Source organism: Parasteatoda tepidariorum, chromosome 10 (genome assembly GCF_982258835.1).
Source record: "Parasteatoda tepidariorum strain Cologne lab strain chromosome 10, Ptep-v5.0, whole genome shotgun sequence".
Classification (NCBI taxonomy): domain Eukaryota; kingdom Metazoa; phylum Arthropoda; class Arachnida; order Araneae; family Theridiidae; genus Parasteatoda; species Parasteatoda tepidariorum.
In genome coordinates this window covers 58,888,231-58,911,117 of record NC_141764.1, presented here as the reverse complement: position 1 = coordinate 58,911,117, position 22,887 = coordinate 58,888,231, and the positions used below count along the sequence as shown (strand labels likewise).

The 22,887-nt window shown below is 28.9% G+C and overlaps 1 protein-coding gene across 1 annotated transcript in view; it reads left to right on the top strand.

The window, feature by feature from the left end:
- LOC107455130 (neurexin 1) overlaps positions 1–22,887 on the top strand; it is a 287,365-nt gene that overhangs the window by 174,078 nt on the left and 90,400 nt on the right. The window contains exon 4 of the mRNA XM_043044530.3: positions 10,804–10,830. Coding sequence (XP_042900464.2) covers positions 10,804–10,830 — 27 coding nt within the window. The remainder of the gene's footprint in view (positions 1–10,803; positions 10,831–22,887) is intronic.

Genomic DNA, 22,887 nt, shown 5'->3' with positions numbered 1-22,887 from the left:
ATTGTAGTTTCTCATACACAATCAACAAATGAAAGTAAAATTTCTTAAAAAAAACAACCTTTCCGAATATAAAGTTCTACGATTTCTCGAGGATGTTTGCCTTACGGTAAAACTTTCTACTAACTTAGTTCGTTCAATGATCTTTAATAGATTCTCAGATCAATGTTTAGCAAACACAAATAGAGCTTGATGAGAAGCTGAAATTAAACCTCTTCTTCCATCGAGTTTTGGCATGATATAAGTAATTATCGATAATCCCTTAGAAAAAGTTATTTTCACCTTTTTCCGGAAAATCATCCGAAAAATGAAGACAGCAGTGATTACGTCCACTTAAGAGCTTAAGGAATGCTTTAATAATGCACTGTGTAAAGATTTTGGCACTTTCTCTTAATTTTTTTTCCTTTTCGGGATTAAAATTGAGTTTTTATGAAGTACGCAGTTAACAAAATAATATTTTAAGAATAATAAATTACTTTTCTAAGTGGAAGCTGAACAATGTAGCATTTTTTTAATAATTACGCTTGGGAATTTTTTTTTTTTTTTGTTTTCTACTATATGAGATTTTTTTAAACAGATTTTTGATATTTTCGTGTCACTGATTTCAAATTTGCAATTGGTTTATCTCTCCAAGCTTCATTTTTTTTTATGTACAAGTTTAAAAATGTTATATATAATAAACCTGCATAAGAACTTATGCGAGGAAATGTCCATGCATAGGTTCTTATACGTTTCATTTTCATACGCATTATTTTTAAAAATTACGCTTAGGAACGATTTTTTTGTTTTCTACTATATGAGATTTTTTTTAAACAGATTTTAGATATTTTCGTGTCACTGATTTCAAATTTGCAATCGGTTTATCTCTCCAAGCTTTAGTTTTTTTTTTTTTTTTAATGTACAAGTTTAAAATTGTTATTTATAATAAACTTGCATAAGAAACTATGAGTGTAAATGTGCATGCATATGTTCTTATGCGTTTCATTTTCAAATGCATTATTTTTAAAAATTACGATTGGGAACGATTTTTTTGTGTTCTACTATATGAGATTTCTTTAACAGATTTTAGATATTTTCGTGTCACTGATTTCAAATTTGCAATCGGTTTATCTCTCCAAGCTTCAGTTTTTTTTTTTTTTTAATGTACAAGTTTAAAATTGTTATTTATAATAAACTTGCATAAGAAACTATGAGTGTAAATGTGCATGCATAGGTTCTTATGCGTTTCATTTTCACATGCATTATTTTTAAAAATTACGATTGGGAACGATTTTTTTGTGTTCTACTATATGAGATTTCTTTAACAGATTTTAGATATTTTCGTGTCACTGATTTCAAATTTGCAATCGGTTTATCTCTCCAAGCTTCAGTTTTTTTTTTTTTTTAATGTACAAGTTTAAAATTGTTATTTATAATAAACTTGCATAAGAAACTATGAGTGTAAATGTGCATGCATAGGTTCTTATGCGTTTCATTTTCAAATGCATTATTTTTAAAAATTACGATTGGGAACGATTTTTTTGTGTTCTACTATATGAGATTTCTTTAACAGATTTTAGATATTTTCGTGTCACTGATTTCAAATTTGCAATCGGTTTATCTCTCCAAGCTTCAGTTTTTTTTTTTTTTTAATGTACAAGTTTAAAATTGTTATTTATAATAAACTTGCATAAGAAACTATGAGTGTAAATGTGCATGCATAGGTTCTTATGCGTTTCATTTTCACATGCATTATTTTTAAAAATTACGATTGGGAACGATTTTTTTGTGTTCTACTATATGAGATTTCTTTAACAGATTTTAGATATTTTCGTGTCACTGATTTCAAATTTGCAATCGGTTTATCTCTCCAAGCTTCAGTTTTTTTTTAAATGTACAAGTTTAAAATTGTTATATATAATAAACTTGCATAAGAACCTGGAAATGTCATCATACGCTGCTAGGGGCGCTTCCCCTATTATGAACTATTTCTACTTGTGCTTTTGAAAAGAACATAAAATTTGAGGACCTCTAGTTGCAAACAACGACATTTTTGGACATGGATTCCTATGCGATTTTGATTTTGATGAGGTACTCTAACTCCCCTAAAACTAGTCCCAATATTTACGCAATCCCCTGTTGCATATATAACGCTTTCATACTTGTATATTTCTTAAAATATGTTGCGTTACATCGAGAGGAAAATCACGAAAACCTCACGCTGTTAGCCTGACTTCGAGGGCACTCTTACCCGTCTTACCACACTTAATCCGTCTACCATTGAGGATACTTTACACAGTGGCCGGTGTGAAACGGCCCTAACGTCTAGAAAATAATCCATTTTTGAAGCGCATCATCATTAATAACGAGAAATGGGTTGTCTATATCAACGTCTGGTCTCTACAAAAAATTTTAGATGATAAAACATTTACTTCATATCAGGAGGGCAAAACCACCTGAATCAGTTTTTTTTTTCTTCGGAAAAAACATTTTAAGAGCTTGAAATCATGCCACTCTTAGAAAGATGATAAAAGATATTGAACTAGAATGGGCACTAAATAATTTAATAAAACATTTATTCGCTATCAGAAAATCGTCTTTCATTTTCATAAAAAAATTATTTCCGAACAACCCATCCTCAATTTCTAAAATTAAAAAAATATATATATAGAAAGTGAAGCTTTTTTTCTCGCTTTTCTTAATTTTATTTCATTTGCTTTTTTTTTTGTTAGTAAATGTATTGAGCTGTGTATGTACATTTGTTTCAGCTGTTTGTTATTATCTCTCCAATAAACTCACTGAGAAAAAAGTTATGGTCAAAACTACCAGAATATAGTAAAACTTCTCATATTTCTGGCTCAATGGGAACATCGAAAAGCTGGGTAGTTTTAACTGAAGTGCTTTGGTAAAGATTTTGTTAAAATTAATTATAAAATATGGTTTTATAATATGTGTGATAAAATTTGGCAATTTTATCATAACATTTTAAAACATGGCAGAAAAACAATTTATTATGTTGAATATATTTTACAAGTTATGTATTTTTTACTAAATGTGTGGTACACGGAAACAAAATATTTTGCTAAAATAACCATACTGTATGGTAATGTCATTTCCAGTTCAAAAAAATATAATAATAATTTTGGTACTAAAAGCGAAACATACTCCGTTCATTTGATAGTTTTCCGTATTTATATATATCGTAACGGTTTACCAGAAATTATGGCTTTCAAAATTATGGTTATTACTACTACACCAAAAATACAATTTAACAAAAAATCCAAAACTAATCAGTAAATTCAATTGATTTTACAGTTTTATGCCATGCTCTAAAGTATCATAATAAAATTACCAAATTTTTTCATATTTATCCAATTTTAACACATATTATGAAACAATATTTTGCTGTTAATTTTACCAAAAACATTACCAAAGCTCTTCGGTAAAAATTACCAAGCTTTTTTATGTCACCATAGAGCCTGAAAAACGATAAATTTTACCATATTCTAGCATTGTTTACCTTACTTTTTCTTTCAGTGAAATAAAAACTGTAATTTTGAAAACCAGAATTTCCAGTAAACCGTTGGCATAAGAACGAAAGAATTACCAAATGAATGGTTCATATACCCTATATTTTGGTTTTATTTAACAGAATTAAGGTTTTAATTTACCAAAAATGTTATTGCCAAACAATATGTTAATTTTACGAGAATTTCTTTTTTCTTTTGCCTGCATAAACCAAATATTGAACTGATTACTTGATATTGCATTGTAATATAGACCACCATGTTTTTTTTAAAATTTTTATTTTAAAAAATTTTTATACGTGTAAGCAATTGCGAGGTTAGCAATTGCGAACCCCCCAAAATTCACCTTATGTTTTACAAATGTCTGGAACATGAAAATAATCTTTGAAAAGTGTTTTAAATTGGTAAATATCTTAAATTGAAAAGTGGCCTAAGTAATCTCGAATTAATATAATAAATGTTATGTTCATTTAGGAGGAAGATGAGTAATTTTGCATAGATTTTTAAGACTTATGAAGAATTTGGAAACAAAAGTAAATTTAAATTTGCTTGCTTCGCCAAACAAATGATATTTTAAGATTTCCAATATATTTTTTAAAAATGCAGTTAACGTAAAAATAAAAGGCAAGCAAAGAATTAAAAACGATACAAATAGAATTTTTTAACAAAAAATGTCAAAACTGTTTATAGAAAAAAGGGAAAATCTTATTTAAATTAAAAATAATCTATGAAGAAAGTGCAAAAAATTATGAAAATGTTAACTTTTAAAGAACTTAAATAAATTCGATTCTTTATTTAACTATAAAAAGTAAGACCTTTTTTCAGTTATTGTAAGGTTTTATACAAAAATGCATATTAGCTCATATTAATTTTTACACAAGCATTCTAATGGTAATGAAATTCTTATGATAATGCATTTCTGATAATATTAATTATGATGATATTCTTTAACTAATGTTAGTTTTTATGATAATTGCTTAGTTATAATGTAAATTCTCTGATTGGCGTAGTTATTCATATTGAGTTCACTATGTTCTGTGTCAGTTAATTGCAAAGAGATTGAATGATAGAGTCATTAAAATCCTGAATGTGTCAGTATCACTGCTAACAGGTTGGTTACATCGATTAACGTGAGAGATTCTAGTTATCGATTACCCATTTCACCATATTTTACGAATGTTATTAATGATGAGTAACTGTTTTCGAGGGAAAGTACAACCAATATATGTCGACGGGGAAATTCTGTTTCATTAAGGTAAAAACAAAATCTAAAGCATCTAAACCCATCGGGGGAAAAAATTAAGTAAATAAAATAGGATGCGGGATTTCTTTTTTTTAATTCATTAACCACATGAATACAAACAAATTCTAGTAAAATTACCGTACTGTATGGTAATATTTCTGGTAAAAAAAGAAACATTATTACGGTAATAAAACCAAAATATATGACATTTATAAACCATCAGTTTGGTAATTTTTTCATTCATATGGTATCGGTTTACCGGACTTTCTGGTATTCAAAATTATAGTTCTATAGTTATATACTAAGCATTTAATATATAATCGAAAATTTAAAAGTAAATTTAACTAAGTAAATGGTTTTCATATTATCCTCTAAGAATTTATGATAAAATTAACAAATTTTTCTTCATTTACCAAATTTTATCACATATTATAACACTAGATTTTTCGTCCATTGTTGGCAAATCAGTGAATCTATGATCTAAAAATCAGCAAATTCTACAACATTGAACCGGATAATCATTATGGTAAAAAAAGAGAAAAACTGCCATTTATAACGCTGCAATTTAATGGCTACAATGTTTTCTATGCTTTGATTCAAGCATTTAATTTCTTATTAATACTTATTTACTACACAGTAAAAAAAATCCCGGATCGAATTACGGAATAAAATACCAGCACATATCATTCTTAAAGTTCCTTTTACTAAAAAAACCATTCTTACGGTAAAATATATTATACCGCAAATTTTACAGTAATATTCATTTAATTAGAGTGATTCAGAGATTTTACGGCAGAGATTTTACGGCAAGCGAAAATTATCGTGTATCAGATTTTTTACTCCGTAACATGTTCCAATAAAAAAGAACTTTATGGTAAAAAGTGCCCTGAGTTGAGTGCAGGAACTTTTTAAAATAATGTTGAAAGTGTACTTCAATTTATAAAATAACTATTTTCTTAACTTTTAAGTTTTCAGTTCATTCTGAATTTTGAACTTTAAAATGCATAAAAGTATTACCAAAATAAACGTCAAATAAACAGCTTAAACAACTATTTTAAATCAAATGAACAAGACATTCCGTAAACAAATTTAGTGCCATCTAATACAGTAACATTGTACGTTGTCACTAGTGAGCATAACATTAATGAATTCAGAGAGTATAGTTTAGTGCTAATCACCGACTTCTGAATGCGCTAAAATTTATTATACTGACAGAAACCCTTCAGTATTCAAAAGGATTGAAGTATAAATAATGAATTTCTCACTTATCTGGAATGCGCTCTCAAGTATTTGTCTGCATGTTTGAGTTCCACGATGAGGATTCTAGTGCTTCTAAATTGGCCTTTCGATTCGTTGCTTCATTGATCAAATTTGACAATCCAAAGGAAATATTGTTGACTTAGTAAAGAATGTTTTAAAATACTTGTTGTAATATTAATTGTTACTTTCATACACTTATTATCACTTAAAAATTGTTAAATAGATAAATAAAAACAGGTGTGGGGTAAACATGAAAGGAGTATAATTTTTACTTTCAAATGATTATTTGTACTTGAAAATTGTTAAATCGATGAATAAATACATAGTGGTATAGTGATTTATATTTAGTCAAAAGGGCTCCCTCTCTTGATTGCTTTGATTACAAACCCCCATGATATCTTCACAGCCTATTTTGTTTCCTCACTCAAAAAAATGTTAGCGAATCGTTGCTATAATTTTTGTTGTTGAAACAAACTAAATAGATTTGTAAACATAGAACTTTAGTTATCGTGTGAAATATAATATTGATTTGACAAAAAAGCGATTTTTTGAAAATATTAGTGTGAATATATTACTAAAAATATGCTTGCTTTTAGAAGGACATGTTTTTGTAATGAAGTTATTATATTGGTTCTATTCTAATTGTAAAACATGTGTTGTCAGTAAACAAACAAACGAAAATTAATAATTAAAAAACTATAGCAGTGAAAAAGTAAATAAAAAATGTGACGGACGTGCATTGTAAAAAAATTTAGTTTATCTCAACACCAAAAATGGTGGCAACTATACACTAACAATTTTTTACAGTCTTGATAATTCACAAAGTGGATGCATCAAGAATAAAATTTATTATTCTATTTACGAATCCTAAAAATTTTCTTTTGTAGAAACACAGATTCGGTTCTACATATTTATCTGTTTACTTGATTCGGGTAAAATTTAAATATAATCATTTAGCTCTGCTGCTGTTGCAATTTTATTGAAAACATGTTTTTCAAATTTTTGCATAGTATAGGATCTCGTTAATATTTTTTACCCAAGACGTTATTCAGCAATTACGTGGAAGTTATATTCTTAATAGGACGCTAAACTCTGAAGAAACTTTTTTCGCGAATTGTGTTTCAACTTCATTGGTGTGTTAAAATTTAAAGTTTAGGGTAAAGTGAATTCAGACATACTTAAAGTTAGCCATGAAGTTTCAAATATTAAAAAAATATTATGTCATATTAATATCATGAATACTTTAAAAATTAACTTTAATGTGACTTTACCATCTTGCTTAATGGAGCTAAAAATTTTGATAATTTGTGGATTTATTGAACTAAAATATTGCCCCAAATTTTATTGTATTTCTAAAAACATTTTTATAGATATTTATTTTTAAAAAAAAATCCTTAAACCGACTTGCATAGTTTTATTAAAATAAAGAACTTATCAAGCATTAAAATTATTCCTGGAAATTTATAAATAAGTACTCATGTGTGCGTGTTGTTATGTAATACCACTCATTATCTATTCTTACTCATCACTAATACTAATATAAAAGTTACTTTGAACCTTCGTAACTGCAAATAAATAAATATTAATTAAAATGATTGATTAGAATATCTCTCTAAATACACTTTATAAATCGAAATATATTAATAAATGAGATGGAAGAATATTATTAACAATGAATGGTTTATTTCAAAGCAATTTCGTATTCCTTTCAAAGCGCTAAAACCAGAGCCAAATTAATTTCGGTATCATTTCAACAATGCAATTAGAAGGAAGAATTCTTCGTGGGTATAGAGGGGGCGTGACCTCTGCATTTTTAGCATCCTTGAATTCAAAATAATCCTTTTTCATTACTTTGCAACAGGCGGGTGGCAACAGTATAAAAGAAGCAGACGAGAATTTTAATGGCGGTCGCTATTCAATTTCGAGAAGCGTTTAAAATTTCGAGCTTTGTGATCTAATTTCGTAACAAGATGCTTCCTTAAGTTTTGTATTCGTTTGTTCTGGTTTGGTTCTAAGGGAGAACGACTGGTCTGCTGCGTTAATTTGGGAAATGGCACACGCTTAGAGTTTTAATTTCCACGACTTTTCTCTTAAGTGCAATTTGTTTGCTTAATGAAGTTAAGTGCAGAGCTTAAGTTTGCATTCTCGTAAAGCTAGTACTTATGGGATGAGTCATAGAACAAAATTCTTTCCCAGAAATAGTATTTTTCACATTACGATGATTTATTGCATTACGATTTTGCACATTTAAATAAATCTCTTTAGTCCCCAGAGTATGCAATTGTAATTCCATTTGTTGCTCAGAGAATAATAAAGGTCACAAAAATATTTTATTCAGATATTAAACATTAAAAAGAAATAATGTGTTCGCAAAAAGAAGCGAAGAAAGAAAATGTGGTTGTAATCTCGTATCATGAATTATAAAATTTACTATTTGTACGATATTATAATAAAAATCTTTTATGAAATAATGCTTGCTTTCAAGCAAATATCAGATTGACAACAGTTAGTTTCGTTTTAAAATGTAATATGCTAAAAGAAGAATAGATTCTGTAAATTACGTTGAATTTTAAATTTAACCATTAACAATGCTAAAGGAAATGTCCAATAATCATTTATAATAGATTATAAAAACTAAAATGTGGTATGGGATTTTTGAAGTTCATAAAATGTAAACTGTAAACTAAACTATTCATATAAACTTTATTTCCAACTCATTATGTCAAGAGGATATCTTAATTTGTCTTTTCTTAAAAAAATACTGTGATAACAGAAGATAATTGTTCTGAATCACTTTTGACCTAATGATTGGATTTTCATGAACTAGGATTTAATCTTAATGGCTTGAAGAGGTAAAATCCAATATATTCTAATTAGTTAATGCAGATAATAGTTTAAGTTACGAAATCAGAAATAAAACTGCATTTTTTTCCGTTTCGTATACCTTTTTTTCAATTGATTCAATGATTACCTCTTAATGTTCATTTTACTTTTTGTATATTTCGCCATATCTCTAGAATTTTTTAAGCGAATTGAAAACTTTTTTCACAGAATTATAAAGTTCCTTATCCAAAGAGAAATCCACACAGAAAATAGTTTTTTTGAATGAATTATTATTTTTTATTATATTGTTATAATTAATTAGTCGACAACTTTTGCAATTGTAAGGAATACAAATTTATACATCATTTTAAAGAATGTAGCTTCATGCGGCAAAATACAAAATTTGAAAGAAATCGGTTGAATATTTCTTGAAAAATTAAATTTTTAAAAAATAAATTAGTAGCTCATTAAATCCAAGTTTCAAGGAGTAGAGTAGAAACTTTAACATAAATCTAATATTTATCAAGTAGAGATTGTCAAGTAGAGATTTATCAAGTAGAGATTGTACTGATTGGGGAAAAATCTATGATATTTTCCAAAATTTGTATTTTTCTGCTTTTTTGTTTCTGCGAGTTTGTAATATATTAAAAGTGTAGTAAAATAATATTTTAAGTCAAAAACTTTGAAGAAATAACAGCTTTTTTTACATTATGTACCATATCCCTTTCATTCTCGCTACCGTTAAAATAACGTAGTGAAGTTTAGCCCTCTATTTCTCGTGCCCGTAATAATTCCGGGATGGAGTGTTCAAAAGTAACGCTCCAAATAGATTAAAACAATATATTTCTCATGCTCGAAATCTTGTTTATTTCTCAACCTATAAGATGGCAGTTTGTTACGTTTTAATAAGTTCAAAATGTGGAGAAAACATGGAAAAAATTACAGAACAATAAAAAAGGGGAAAAATAAAAATAATAATGGCAAAAATAATAAAAATTCGGGGAAAAAATCCGAAAAAAAGGAGAGAAAAAATAATAAAAATCTGGAAAATGCGCAGTGAGGGAAACTTATTGTTTTTCTTAATTTTCTTCGTTTTTTTTTGTCCTTTCTGTATTTATTTATTTATATATATATATATATATATATATATATATATATATATATATATATATATATATATATATATATATATATATATATATATATATGAGTCGAATGAAGAATCGACCTGAGAAATCGAATTTTAAATTTACGACTTTTTTTGACGCATTGCACATATACTTAGTTCTATGTATTTTCTTAAATAAAAATAGGCACTTATATGGCCGTTTTCTTCAAAATGACACGACCATTAAGGGCTTAATAAGGCTTTTTTACAAGTCACTGATGACGTAAATGAATTTTCTTACTTCATTAACGTTTATTTTACAGTAATCAATATTTTAACCTTGTCTAATCGTTATCTCAGTAACTTTAGATCAGCTTATTATATTTTTAATAAAAGTATAATATGTTATAAATTATTTTTTTAAAATTATTTTGATCTATCTAGGAAATGTTTCATGTCTCGAAAAATAGGTCAATGTTTCATTTTTCAACATGCTGTTTCCTGCGACAATCAAGCATGTTTTGATAATTTCATTCTCGTATCGTTAGTTGAATTTCATAAGTTTTTCCCTTGAAATTTACATTAGTTCGCAACTCTTAATATGTATGTTATTTTTTTTTTTTACTTTATTTTTTACAATATTAATTTAAGTATGCATTAAGTCCAGTATTTCTAAAACACCCTGTATAAAAGTTACATATATAATTTTTTAAATTCTTTATTACTCTTACATACTAAATTACGTTTTATAATTCCAACAACTCTTTTGGTTTGTATATTAGAGCTGCACTTAATTTTCCTTTTTTGTATGTTTTCCTAAATTTTTTCTTGTGCCATAAAAGTAATATTAATATTATTTTTTTCAGATTACTAGAGCGACCAGCTTTTGCCACGTAAGTATATTTTTAGAAATATCGTCCTTCTTCATAGTAATTAACGCTTAGTTATTATAAATTTAAAAATGTACAACTATTTCAATAAATGATAGTTGATAGTCGATGTGTCGATAGTAGATGTGATTTAATGTCTCATTTAATTATTATGCTCAATAATAGGCCTGAGTGTGCTTGAATACATGTGCTTGAGTCAATATGTTATATATATTTAATGCATTTTAGAAGTCAACTGGAGTTAATTTTGGTTATATCTTTTCTGGAATAATGTAAACAATGACAATAAAAGCTATGTATCAGTATGAAATAAAATAAAAGAAAAATATTGTTTTTATTTATGAAGGTTTAAAAAGAATGGTACCTTTCGGCTTGCCGAGAGCCAAAAAATGCTGACCTAATTCAACTTTTCTTTTATTTAATTTTCATAACGGCATAAAAATTAAATAAAATAAAAAAAACAGATCTATAATCGTTTTTACTATAAAAATTTATTGATGTAGCGCAAAACTGTTTTACTGATAATATCTGGTATGCCATGCGATTGAAGGTGCTTTCTCTGTACATTATAGTTTGCATATTATTATAGTTTTTTTAATATTACCACATGGAGATGCTTCGCAAAGCGACATAATCTACCGAGGCTAGGAAATCAACTTTAGCCGAGAAGCATAACGCATTGTTGTGCAGTTATCTTCCATCATTGACACAATTAACTGTCCCCCTCTATTGGTGATCCAGGCTAAGGAATGTCCATACCTTTTATGCATTTATAAATAATAACATAATACATATCGCTACATCCCCATGAAGCAATCTGAGTAACAAAATCTAGTACTCTCCTTCTCTCACACTAGATGGCACTACTAGATTAATTAACTTAACCACAGTCTACAATTCAAACGTGATTAGACAAAATAAAACTTAGCCACAAATCAACTATTCTTTTTTTAATCACAGAAATACTTTGGAATTCATAGGTAGTATCATACACTACCGTCATGGCAACTCACTCAACCACTTTCTTCACTCCATTCTCTTGTTGTTGTTGTTGTTGATCATTTACGTCGCACTAGAGCTGCACAATGGGCTATTGGCGACGGTCTGGGAAATATCCCAGAGGATGATCCGAAGACATGGCATCACAATTTTGATCCTCTGTAGAGGGGATGGCACCCCCGCTTCGGTAGCCCGACGACCTGCACGCGAAGTCAAGCACTTTAAGGTAGAACAGTTTAACGAGGACCAATACCGCATACCCTCGGTCCCTACGCAGGCTGATCCAAGTGGTCCCCACCCGCACACTGACCGCAGCCAGTGATGCTTGACTTCGGTGATCTGCTGGGAACCGTGTCTTAACGATAAGTCCACTGCGGGACTCCATTCCCTTGAGAAGATGTCTTTTAGTGGCTTTTCAACCAAGTGCATCGAAATCGGGTGGTTTTCTTTAGTCGAGTGATATAATACTCTGTTGCACAGTTTTCTAGGTTAGATCGTATAGGTTAAATTATTCTGCAGTTCTTCACACAAGTTAACTACTTATTTGAATAATTTAAAATTTATTTGCGTTTCACTTTCAGATTATCACGATATCAGGGAATAGCTTGAAGGCGATGGAAAATATGACCGATTAACAACAGTGATCTCTGTTTTATTAAAAACTCTGACTATTGCATTTCACTGCCACTATTTATACTTACTCCAAGTGAAATTTAGCTATTTTATTGATCATGCATTCGGAGATATCGATGTATTTTCGTTTTTTTTAACCAAGGATCTCCCCACTTGAACCTACATAATTTATAACCTATTTTGGGTGAAGGTTTATTTTTGTTAATGTCGTGATAACTGATAATATTATGACAAATTAAATTTCCAAGCATCAGGTTATTTTATTTTATTTTATAACCGTCGTTGAACAGCTGATCCAATTCTGAGTTTACGTTCATCTATGTTCAACCTCATAGCCTTGCAATTTTTAAACCATGAAAACCTTCCATGGTTAGCCTGACGGCAAGAGACTTTAACCCATGATCTGTCTACAACGGAGGATATTTTCGTCAGCGCAATAGTTAGTGCAAGCCTGGTGTGAAATTCATATCGACCAGTCATCCCTGGGATTCGAATCCTGTCACCTCTTTGAGAGACGAGTGCTCTATTCCCTGAGCACCACGACTCTATTGATCTATTTAACAATTTTCAAGTACAAATAATTATATGATAGTAACAATGAAGGGAAATGTGTGTAAAATAAGCCCAATATTTAGATCAACTCAACAACGTCACCTCTGCAGACGCCAATGCAGTTGCCAAGGGCAAAAGTTTCAAGAAATCTTTTAAAAAAAAACTTTCATTCCAGATTTTAACTATCATAGAAACCTCTCATCCATCATAGTAAGACTACAAATATGACGTTTCAAGGACACCAGACAGTACCACTAGACACTCCAGCATTGTCCCAAAAATGAATAAACGCAGTAAGAGATTTTCAACTGTCAGGTCATTCTAACTGCATTGCTTCAGCACATCAGCATTCTACACAATCCTCATGAGCCAGAGCTCACAAAACTCATACTCCAAATTTTGGTAATATTTATTACTCACATAGACGAGACAACAACACTTAACGGTATATTTTAGTTTAAATTCATTTCTTTTGCATAGCGTTACAGCATATATGTTTTAAAAAATTCTCTTTAAAATATTATTTGAAATAAACATGAGTACAAAGCTACTTTTAAACTGACGTGCGTGTTATAAAATAAAATAAATTTTATCACGGTTTTCTCAAAGAAACATATGTCCTAAGAAATAAATTCTTAAATTTCCACATTAAGTTTCTTTAATTGGATTTTTTTAAATAGCAGATATTACTAATCTAATATTTGTTGCACTTAGAATTTTTTTATCGAGTTTGCAATTTATCGTTAAATAATTAACTAAGGTTTATTTTCTATTCTTTTCATAAGATTAATTCTGATTTATTAGTTCGAAAACATAAACACAATTAAACAAATCATACGTGCAGAAAAAGAACTACACTAGTATTGTTTTAGTTCTTGAAATCGCACTAGAATTATAAGATGGTAGCTGTCAGATGTTCATCCCGAAGACAACTCGAGATGCAGTACCACGAATTGAAGGCCAAGGGAAAAAACGGTTTATGTCCATGAAAACTGATTCTGAGAAACACGAATTTCAAGGTTTCAGAACTTACAAAAGCAAGCATTCGATTGGAATCATAAAAATTAAAGCATATACAAATACACTATCTACCAATAAGTACAGGGTTATTCATAATTCCCTCTGCCTGTAAACGCCATTTTTCTTTACTACAACTGGCTTCAGTAGTACACGTTACTGCCATCTACCAGCAACTGCTTAAATTAATACTTGAATACTTTCGGAATAATTTTATATGTTCTTTTTTGCCATATTCGTCTTCGTTTTTTTACTATAACGCTTCGAAACCCCGGAGGGAATATAAATAACCCTGCATTTTGGCACCTATGCAAATGACTATATCTGCGGTCCTGAGATATGTCACGCCCTCCACCGGTATATATCGTGTAGGGAACAACATCGGCATTAGTCCCATGCAAGATGCCTACTCCACTGTTTTGGATGACAATGTGCTTCCTGCGTTGTTAATATATTTGTTAATAAGTTTTACGGGGTGGACCCCTGTTACTTCTAGGAAGACAGTGCCAGCTGTCATGTTGAGAGGGTCACCAAGGATTAGTATGGTGAGAATGGGGCTAATCGAATGGACTGGCCTGCCCAGAGCCCAGACCTGAACCCTATCGAGAACCTCTGGGACGAGTTGCATCGCCGAATTAAGGGGTGTACTATCCGTCGAAAATCGGTGAAGGAACTTACATGTCTTCTCCAAGCCGAATGGAAGAAAATGCCACTAGCCGTCATACAAGGACTTGTGGGAAGTATGCCCCGGAGGGTTCACTTTGTAATTGTCTCTCGTGGAGGCTCTACCAACTATTTATTATGAATAAAGTTTGTCTTTCTTTTCAATCACACAAGTCCAAATACTTATAGGTAGTGTATGATAATATTTACATATCCTAAACATTTTTAAAAAATTACAATTTTCGATGTTAAAAATAAAAATAAAATTTGAAAATTGGTTTGGAAAAAAACCATTTTTATTCCTCAGAATTATTCCTCAATTAATACTTCTTCATAGTATTCCCGTGATCTTATCCATTATGCTTTTCTTCGTTCTTACATGATTTACCCTTGGGCAGGAACCATTCCCAAGTATGAATTGTCTTCACTGTGTAATAACTCTTGAGGGGATCCGTTTTCCACGCTACTGAATTGTCAAAATTTAGTAATTCTCAAAAAGTAACAGATGGCTATTCAATCTTTATTTTTGTGAAAAATGAACGTAAACCAAACTTCCGTTTCGGTCTTCAATTTGAAGAAAATCAAAGATCGAAGGGATAATGCTTTCAAAATTACGCATCTTCCACCCACAGAACTCTCCTGGACTGTCCACTAGTAATATGCAAGTGCCCAATTTCCGAAAAAATTCTGTTGAATAAATATGTTGTCAGCAAGTATGAAAACGTTATTTTGAGAAAACTGAATTTAAAGTTTGCAAAAGTTGGTACGAAATCTTTCTCTTTAATAAGAAATTCAACAATATAAATTTCGAACACTGTTGAACTATAATAGAGTTTAAATTCATTGTAACTTTACCTAGATTCTGAATTGCACCCTATTAACCTGTAATTTAATCTTTAAACATGATTACATGATATTACGGTACGACTAAATGCCTAAAGATGATGATGTTGTGATTCAAATATTCATGGTATTGTGATTTAAAAATCATGATATTATTATTCAAAAATTAAAAATAAATTATGTCCTTCACAAATTTTGTCAAAATACGTAAAAGCTCAACTCATGCAATACTGAATACAATAACGATAGAAAGCGGCATTGTTTAAGTATAACAATACAAAATTTAATTCCTTTTATTTAAAAAAAGTTTTTTTATATAGTTTTCATTCAACGTGGAATCCATATTAATCTTTAATTAAAGTTTAGTTGTAAATAAAACACGATAAATTTTTGAGAGGGTATAAATTTAAATAAAAGTTTCTAACAATTGGAAAACAATATCTTTTAAATCCGAAGATTTTGAAATCAGAATGCAGATGCTTGTGGCATTAATATCAATCATTAAAAAATTCTTTAGTCATTTATTCCATTTCCTTATTTAGATAGATGGCGCACTTCAAAAAATTCAATTCTCTTGTGAGTTTAGAGATACGTTTTCTGCGAATTAAGATGATTAATGAAAGCCAAATAGCTTACAAATGCCAAAAAATCTGGCATTTTTCGAAGTAACTTCAAACATTTGTTTTTTGTGACAAGAATTCTTGATATCGATAAAACTCTAAAAGAAGGCTTTTGCTAATTAATCAAAGATATTACTCGTCAGATCTGATTGATCGTGTAAGTCGTGCATATTTTGGTGTTTTAGTTATTTCCTAAATAATTTTTTTTGTAAGATTTGAAATCTCTGATTGCGAGGACTTAGTTAATTAGTAGGAGTTTCAAACCAGTTTGATTTAGACAGTTAAATAAATAAATGCGAAAAAGTTTATATTTTTTTTATTAGATAAATACCCATTTTCCTGGCGAGTTGAAAAAAAGTAAGTAATTAATAAATCAATACTGAACAAAACCACAAAAGCATGCACAGAATTGAAGACCAACACAATAAATAGAGCTAAAATATAACTCCGTTTCTTTTATTTATTATTTTTTGCTCTTTCCGGTGACTTTACGTTATTGCATTTGGTAAAACGCCGACCGGCCTTTGTAGGGATTAGGGAACTGCCCTTGCATCAGAAAGGTTCCGTGTTTGAATCCCGGGCAAGGCATGGGTGTTCTTTCCTTCTCTGTACTATCCGTCCTTACTGTGGGAGCAACGTTGGCCCACCTAATATGGTGCCCCTGGAAGAGTGGCCAACAAATCTGCCCTTCAGGTGCCTGTATGACCTAGGTCATTATCCAGGTGGTCATTGGGGGAAAAACATTTGGTAAAACATGTTTTTAGCAGTTCGAAATAAAAAGCCTTCCATCAAAATAAAGATTAACAGAATTCGCGATCTTTTGGTTTGAGGCAGTTTCCCGAGGTCAACTCATGAGTGTCAAACTTTACCCCCAAACAAGTCATTTTCACCAGTACTTAACACCTTTCGATGAGTCTTAAGAAATCTCGTTCCACAGTATGTATATTAAAACTGCAGAGTGTTTGAACAATTATAGTATGAACAAAATATTCTTATTCAATGACTTGCTGCTATATTATTCTTTTGGTACCTTTTAAAACTGAATCAATTAGCATCAATGACGTCAAGAAAACTAAGGTGATTGATTGCGTTTCTCTAAAACAAATTAGAACCATTTCTCCATTATTTGAGCTTTGTACTACATAGCATATTTTTTGTTAATTTTCTCTGTACATAACTATTTTTTAATATTTCAATTTCCCTTTTTTTTAAATTATTTAGTTTCACGTTTTAAAAGCATAACTATAAAGAAAATAAACAAGTGGTTTCAAAAGACTTTCGGAATACTAATTTGGTGACGTAGTCTGCCTCTGCTCCGATTTTCACATGGAACATTGAGTATATCGGACATTACGAATAAAAAATAATTAAACATTGAAGGACTTCGTTTTTGATTAATGAGAGCTATAAGAAAACGAATATTTAACTTTAGTTTAGAGTTATCTTTAGTGTATTTGGTGAAACAGAATTGTCTGTAGTTTAATTTAAAACAATCGCTAGCTCCGGACCAATGAGAAAATTCCATTTTTTAAACATCATTCCAGAATGATCTAATTGAATTTTTTAAAAGAATTTTGAAATCAACGAGAGAATTCCTCTTTTCACTTACTGTCCAAATTTCAGGACTCCACTATAAATGATTCGAAAGTTTTAAGACAGATACACACCCAGACCAACTTTTCATTTTATTATTATCGATATAAATTTAATATTTGATATTTATCGATATTTAAAGAAGATAGCTTTGTGTATTTGCCGTATGCCAATCAGGAAATCTGACTCTTTGAAAATCATTCTTGCCATTCCCCATGGAGATTTCATTTTAATTTTCATTTTGTTTACATGAACGATTTCTTCCACCCCCAGTTTCGAGCAAATTTTCCTCTTTTTCAAATCTCAGATTAAAACAGTTATTTCATCTCTATATTAATACGTCAATATTTTTCATGAATAATGTTTAGACTCAGGCATTCAAGCATCTGTCTTTCTGATAATTTCATTAATTTCTGGGTCATCACATTTTAAATACCAGTTGATTGATGAATATTGTTTAGACCACGGCATTCAAACATCTATCTTTCTGATAATTTCTTTAATTTCTGGATCATCACATTTTAAATACCATATGATTGATGAATATTGTTTAGACCCAGGTATTCAAACATCCTGATAATTTCATTTCTTTCTGAATCCTCACATTTTAAATACAAATTGATTGATGAATATTGTTTAGACCAAAGCATTCAAACATCTATTTTCCTGATTATATCATTAATTTCTGCATCATCGCATTTTTAATACCATATGATTGATGAATATTGTTTAGACCCAGGCATTCAAATATCGGTCTTCCTGATAATTTCATTATTTTTTTCTGAATCATCACATTTTAAATATCATATGATTGATGAGTATTGCTTAGACCCAAGCATTCAAACATCTATTTTCCTGATAATTCCATTAATTTCTGGATCATTGCATTTTAAATACCATATGATTGATGAATATTGTTAAGACCCAGGCATTCAAACATCTGTCTTCCTGATAATTTCATTATTTTTTTCTGAATCATCACATTTTAAATACAATTTGATTGATGAATATTATTTAGACCCATGCATTCAAACATCTATTTTCCTGATTATTTCATGAATTTCTGGATCATCACATTTTAAATACCATATGATTGATGAATATTGATTAGACCCAGACATTCAAACATCTGTCTTCCTGATAATTTCATTAATTTCTGGATCATTACATTTCAAATACCATTAAAAACCTGATCGTGTTCAACTCCTCTTTTAACTCTATTTTTTGCGAACAAGCAGGTGGAGTTATTTCATCTTCACGAAATTTAAGAATTTATACGTTTATCAAAATTCTACCATATAGACAAGAAACGTTTTATTCGAGCAAAGTTTAATATAAAACAAAAACAGAAAAAAAAAAGACAGAACAAAGAACAATCAGGCATTAAAGACTTCAAAATCTGTAATCACACAAACTTTCAATTTTTCTAGGTGTCACTTTTGCTTCGATGAACGCTCCGCATATGCAAAAATTCTATGCTAATTATTTTCAAGAAAGACACTAACACTATTTTAAAACTTAGTATTAAAAAAATGTCATTTCTGTTTTCCATTAAAAAATTATTGAAATTGCTGAGTAAGAAAAAAGTAAGAGATTAGATACTAGCGTTTTCACTTTTCATTAAGTACATTTTTTTTTAAAAAAACCTGAAAAAATATTATTTTTTATTAGTAAATGTATACATATTAATATTACATTTATGATTTTCATCCCCAATTTTTTTTTTCAAAAACGTCATAGGTATAAAAATAATATTTTTTTTTGTTCTTTGGGACTTCTCAGTTACTTAAAAATAATAAACGGCAATAATTATATGCCTTTTAAAGTGAACGTTTTGTTTTTTAAAAATAATAGCATTTAATTGGAAAACATTTGAAAATAACATGATCCATTATACTACAACATTTTTTTTTATAAAAAAAATTCTTTCTTTTGTACTTTTTTTTTACATAGTTCTTTTTCTAAGTATCGAAATAAAATCATTTTTTTTAACTTTTAATGTTTATAGGACTAGAAAAAACATGCTTTACAAAAGATTTTACTCGCATATTTTAAAATATTGTAATGATTTAACTGCTAAAAACGACGTTGATTATATGCGATGATTTGTTTTAAAACCAGCTTTTAACAATTTTTAAAAAGAAGTCAGAAAAAAATAATTAATTAATAAAAGTCTTATAGATACTTCAATTGAATTAGCATAAATTGTTTTATGTTTACGGTGGAAGCAATTTTTATTAAATTGAATCTTCGTTAAGAATATGAAGGTAATATATTCAGAATAATTTAATGCAGCCTTTTAAAACAAACGAGCTTTTTTTCATCAGGCAGTTAGAAATGACTATAAGTGAAAAATAGATTATAGGAAAATGAATAGGGAAATTTAACCTATATAGGGAAGAATAAAGAACTAGAAGCAAAAATTAGAAGAAGAGAGTACAAGATAGAACTAAACTCACTTAAACAAATTTTTCCAAGTCGCGTCGAATAAAAACTCGAGAATCATTTTTTCCCATTTACAATTTTGTCCTTGTGACTAAAAATGGCTAAATTTAAAGAAAATATTTCATGTTCAGACGAATAATTATCATTTAAAAAAAAACTCTAAACTTAATTTTTTTCAGGAAAATTTAGCCATTTAAAAAAAAAAAAGACGAATATTGTAAATGGGGACAAATATGAAGTTCCCACTTTTTCTTTTTTTTCCTCGTTTTCGTTTAGCTTCTTTGCTCTCATTATTTTTTCCTCTACGTTGGTTGATTTTCTTTCATTCGTACTTCGACTTCTACCATCCAATTTTTCTATCACTGTTATTTCTAACTACCTGATGAAGGAAAGTTCGCTCTTGCCGCAACAAGTATTTGCATTTTTGCGGCATATGGCATCCTAAGAAGTTTGTATAAGTAATCATGCGTTTTACGCCAGTTTTATACTCTTTACAAATGATTCTCACATTCAGTAACAATTTTGCTATTTAGAAAAATTTGTTGGATAGCACTAGTTTTCATCTGTCTTATATTCTTTTTTATTTATATTATTAATCGTATTTTTTTATTTCAGTAGGAAAAAAACTGTATTTTTGCAATTAATCAGAAAATTTTTATCATATAAATGATTTTTAGTATTATTTTGACTTCCATGAAAAAAAAAAAAAAAAATTTTCAAATTAACAATTTCGATAAAAATTTCAGAAATATTGAGAATTAAATTACGGAAAATATTTTTTTATTAGATTCACGAAAGAAAATTTGTTTTCTGTACTATCAGAAATAATAATTATAATAACTAATAACAATGTATCTAATTGTAAATCTACTCTATAGCTCAGACAAAGCACGCAATTGTGATGTATTTATTGTCATTTTTTTATAATAAGACGATAATGCCTACACGTTTGCTCTGAAAATGAAACAAAACATTTAATCTATTATTTGCTAAATTTGATCTAATATAATGCATCAAATTATTCCGCTTTTTTATGAACTTCATGTTTGTCATTTAATAGGTTTTGTAAGCAAAAGGTAAATTGTTTTTTAATTATCTTTGTTTATTTTTCCCGCTTGAAATATATATTTAGGAAAAAATACTTTAATTTATATAAATAATAGAGTAATATTACTCGCAGTAGAAGCTGCGAGTAATAATATCATTTATTTTTATGAATTCTAACTCATTCTTCGAAAATCAAGAAAAATTCATTAAAAAATTACATATAATAATCATCTTCAATGTTGTTATGTTTCTATGTTTATTAGCGTGTTTTTATATTTTTATTGCTTTTTTGTCAAACATAATGATAGTTGTGCGTGATTAATTCAATAATGCTAAAATAATTAAATTACAATTATTAATTTTGAACATGCAATGACTCTCAAGCGTTAGTTCCAGTAGCTATTTTCCTAAGCTTTAAGCTAACATTTTTAAAATAAATATTTTGAAGTTCCTTTTTTATTTTTGCTCATTAAAAAATCGGCATGATAGAATAAAATATAGAACATATTTGACTAAAGATGTTTAAAAATCTAATTTGAGTTTTTATCACTTATTTAGCGATTTGTCACGCTATCTTTGTATTTTGTTTGAAAAAAAAAGCTTTTGTTTTAATCAATAGCCATAACTACCATGCATACTTAAGGAATTTTAAAATTATTATATCTTAACATGCTTAATAAATCATTATAATATAATTTCAAAAAAAAACAATTTTTTAAAAAAGCTAAATTAAATTTTAATTTAATATAAAAAGACGCATGAAAACCAATTGATCATTAAACGCATGAACATTAATTGATGATCTATTTTAGCAGAAATTAGATTATACTTTGGTTCACCAACTTTTTGATCAATTCAATGAAATATATACAGATATTAAACAAATTTGATCATATATAGCTTTATTGCGGTGTTAATATTAGGGAAGAGTGGGAACAATTGTAACAGGGTACGATTGTAATAGAGCAAGACTTTCGAGTGTCGGGTTCTACATTTGGTTCCTAGGTGACGCACAAGGTGTATTTAATAAATCTACATGTACACCCCTGCTGGTAATCATTTCTATGCAGTTTTGAAAGAGTTACATCTATACAACAAAGTAATTTTGTTTAAACAAATAAAAATTATTAACCGAATATGCAAGTGGACACCTTAATTAACATTTCAATAAAAAGAAAGATTAGTTTTGTTAATTAACTAGTATTGTTTTTAACAAATGAAGCTGAAATGGCGTCTTGGGGACGATTATAACACTAAGTAAAGGGACAATTGTAACAGCTGAAAATAAATAATCTTATGTTTACAAACCATTACTTAACTCTTTAAGAACCACCAATAGTTTTCTATATCATTTATATTACGTTGCATGTGCATTATTTCATTTGTCACCTTTCACAGCATAAATTAAAATTTTTAACCAATTAAAGTTAAAAGTTTAACACTTGAGGTCTCTGCTCATTATTATTTTTACTCCTAAAATATCACTACTATTTTGATCAATAAAAAAATATATCACAACTATGGTAATATGTATAATTAACTATGTTTTAGTTGAATTTATGAACTGTTACAATTGACCCCATAAGGGGGGACAACTGTAACAAGTGCACGACTGTCAAAAATTTTTAATAACTAATATAATAACATT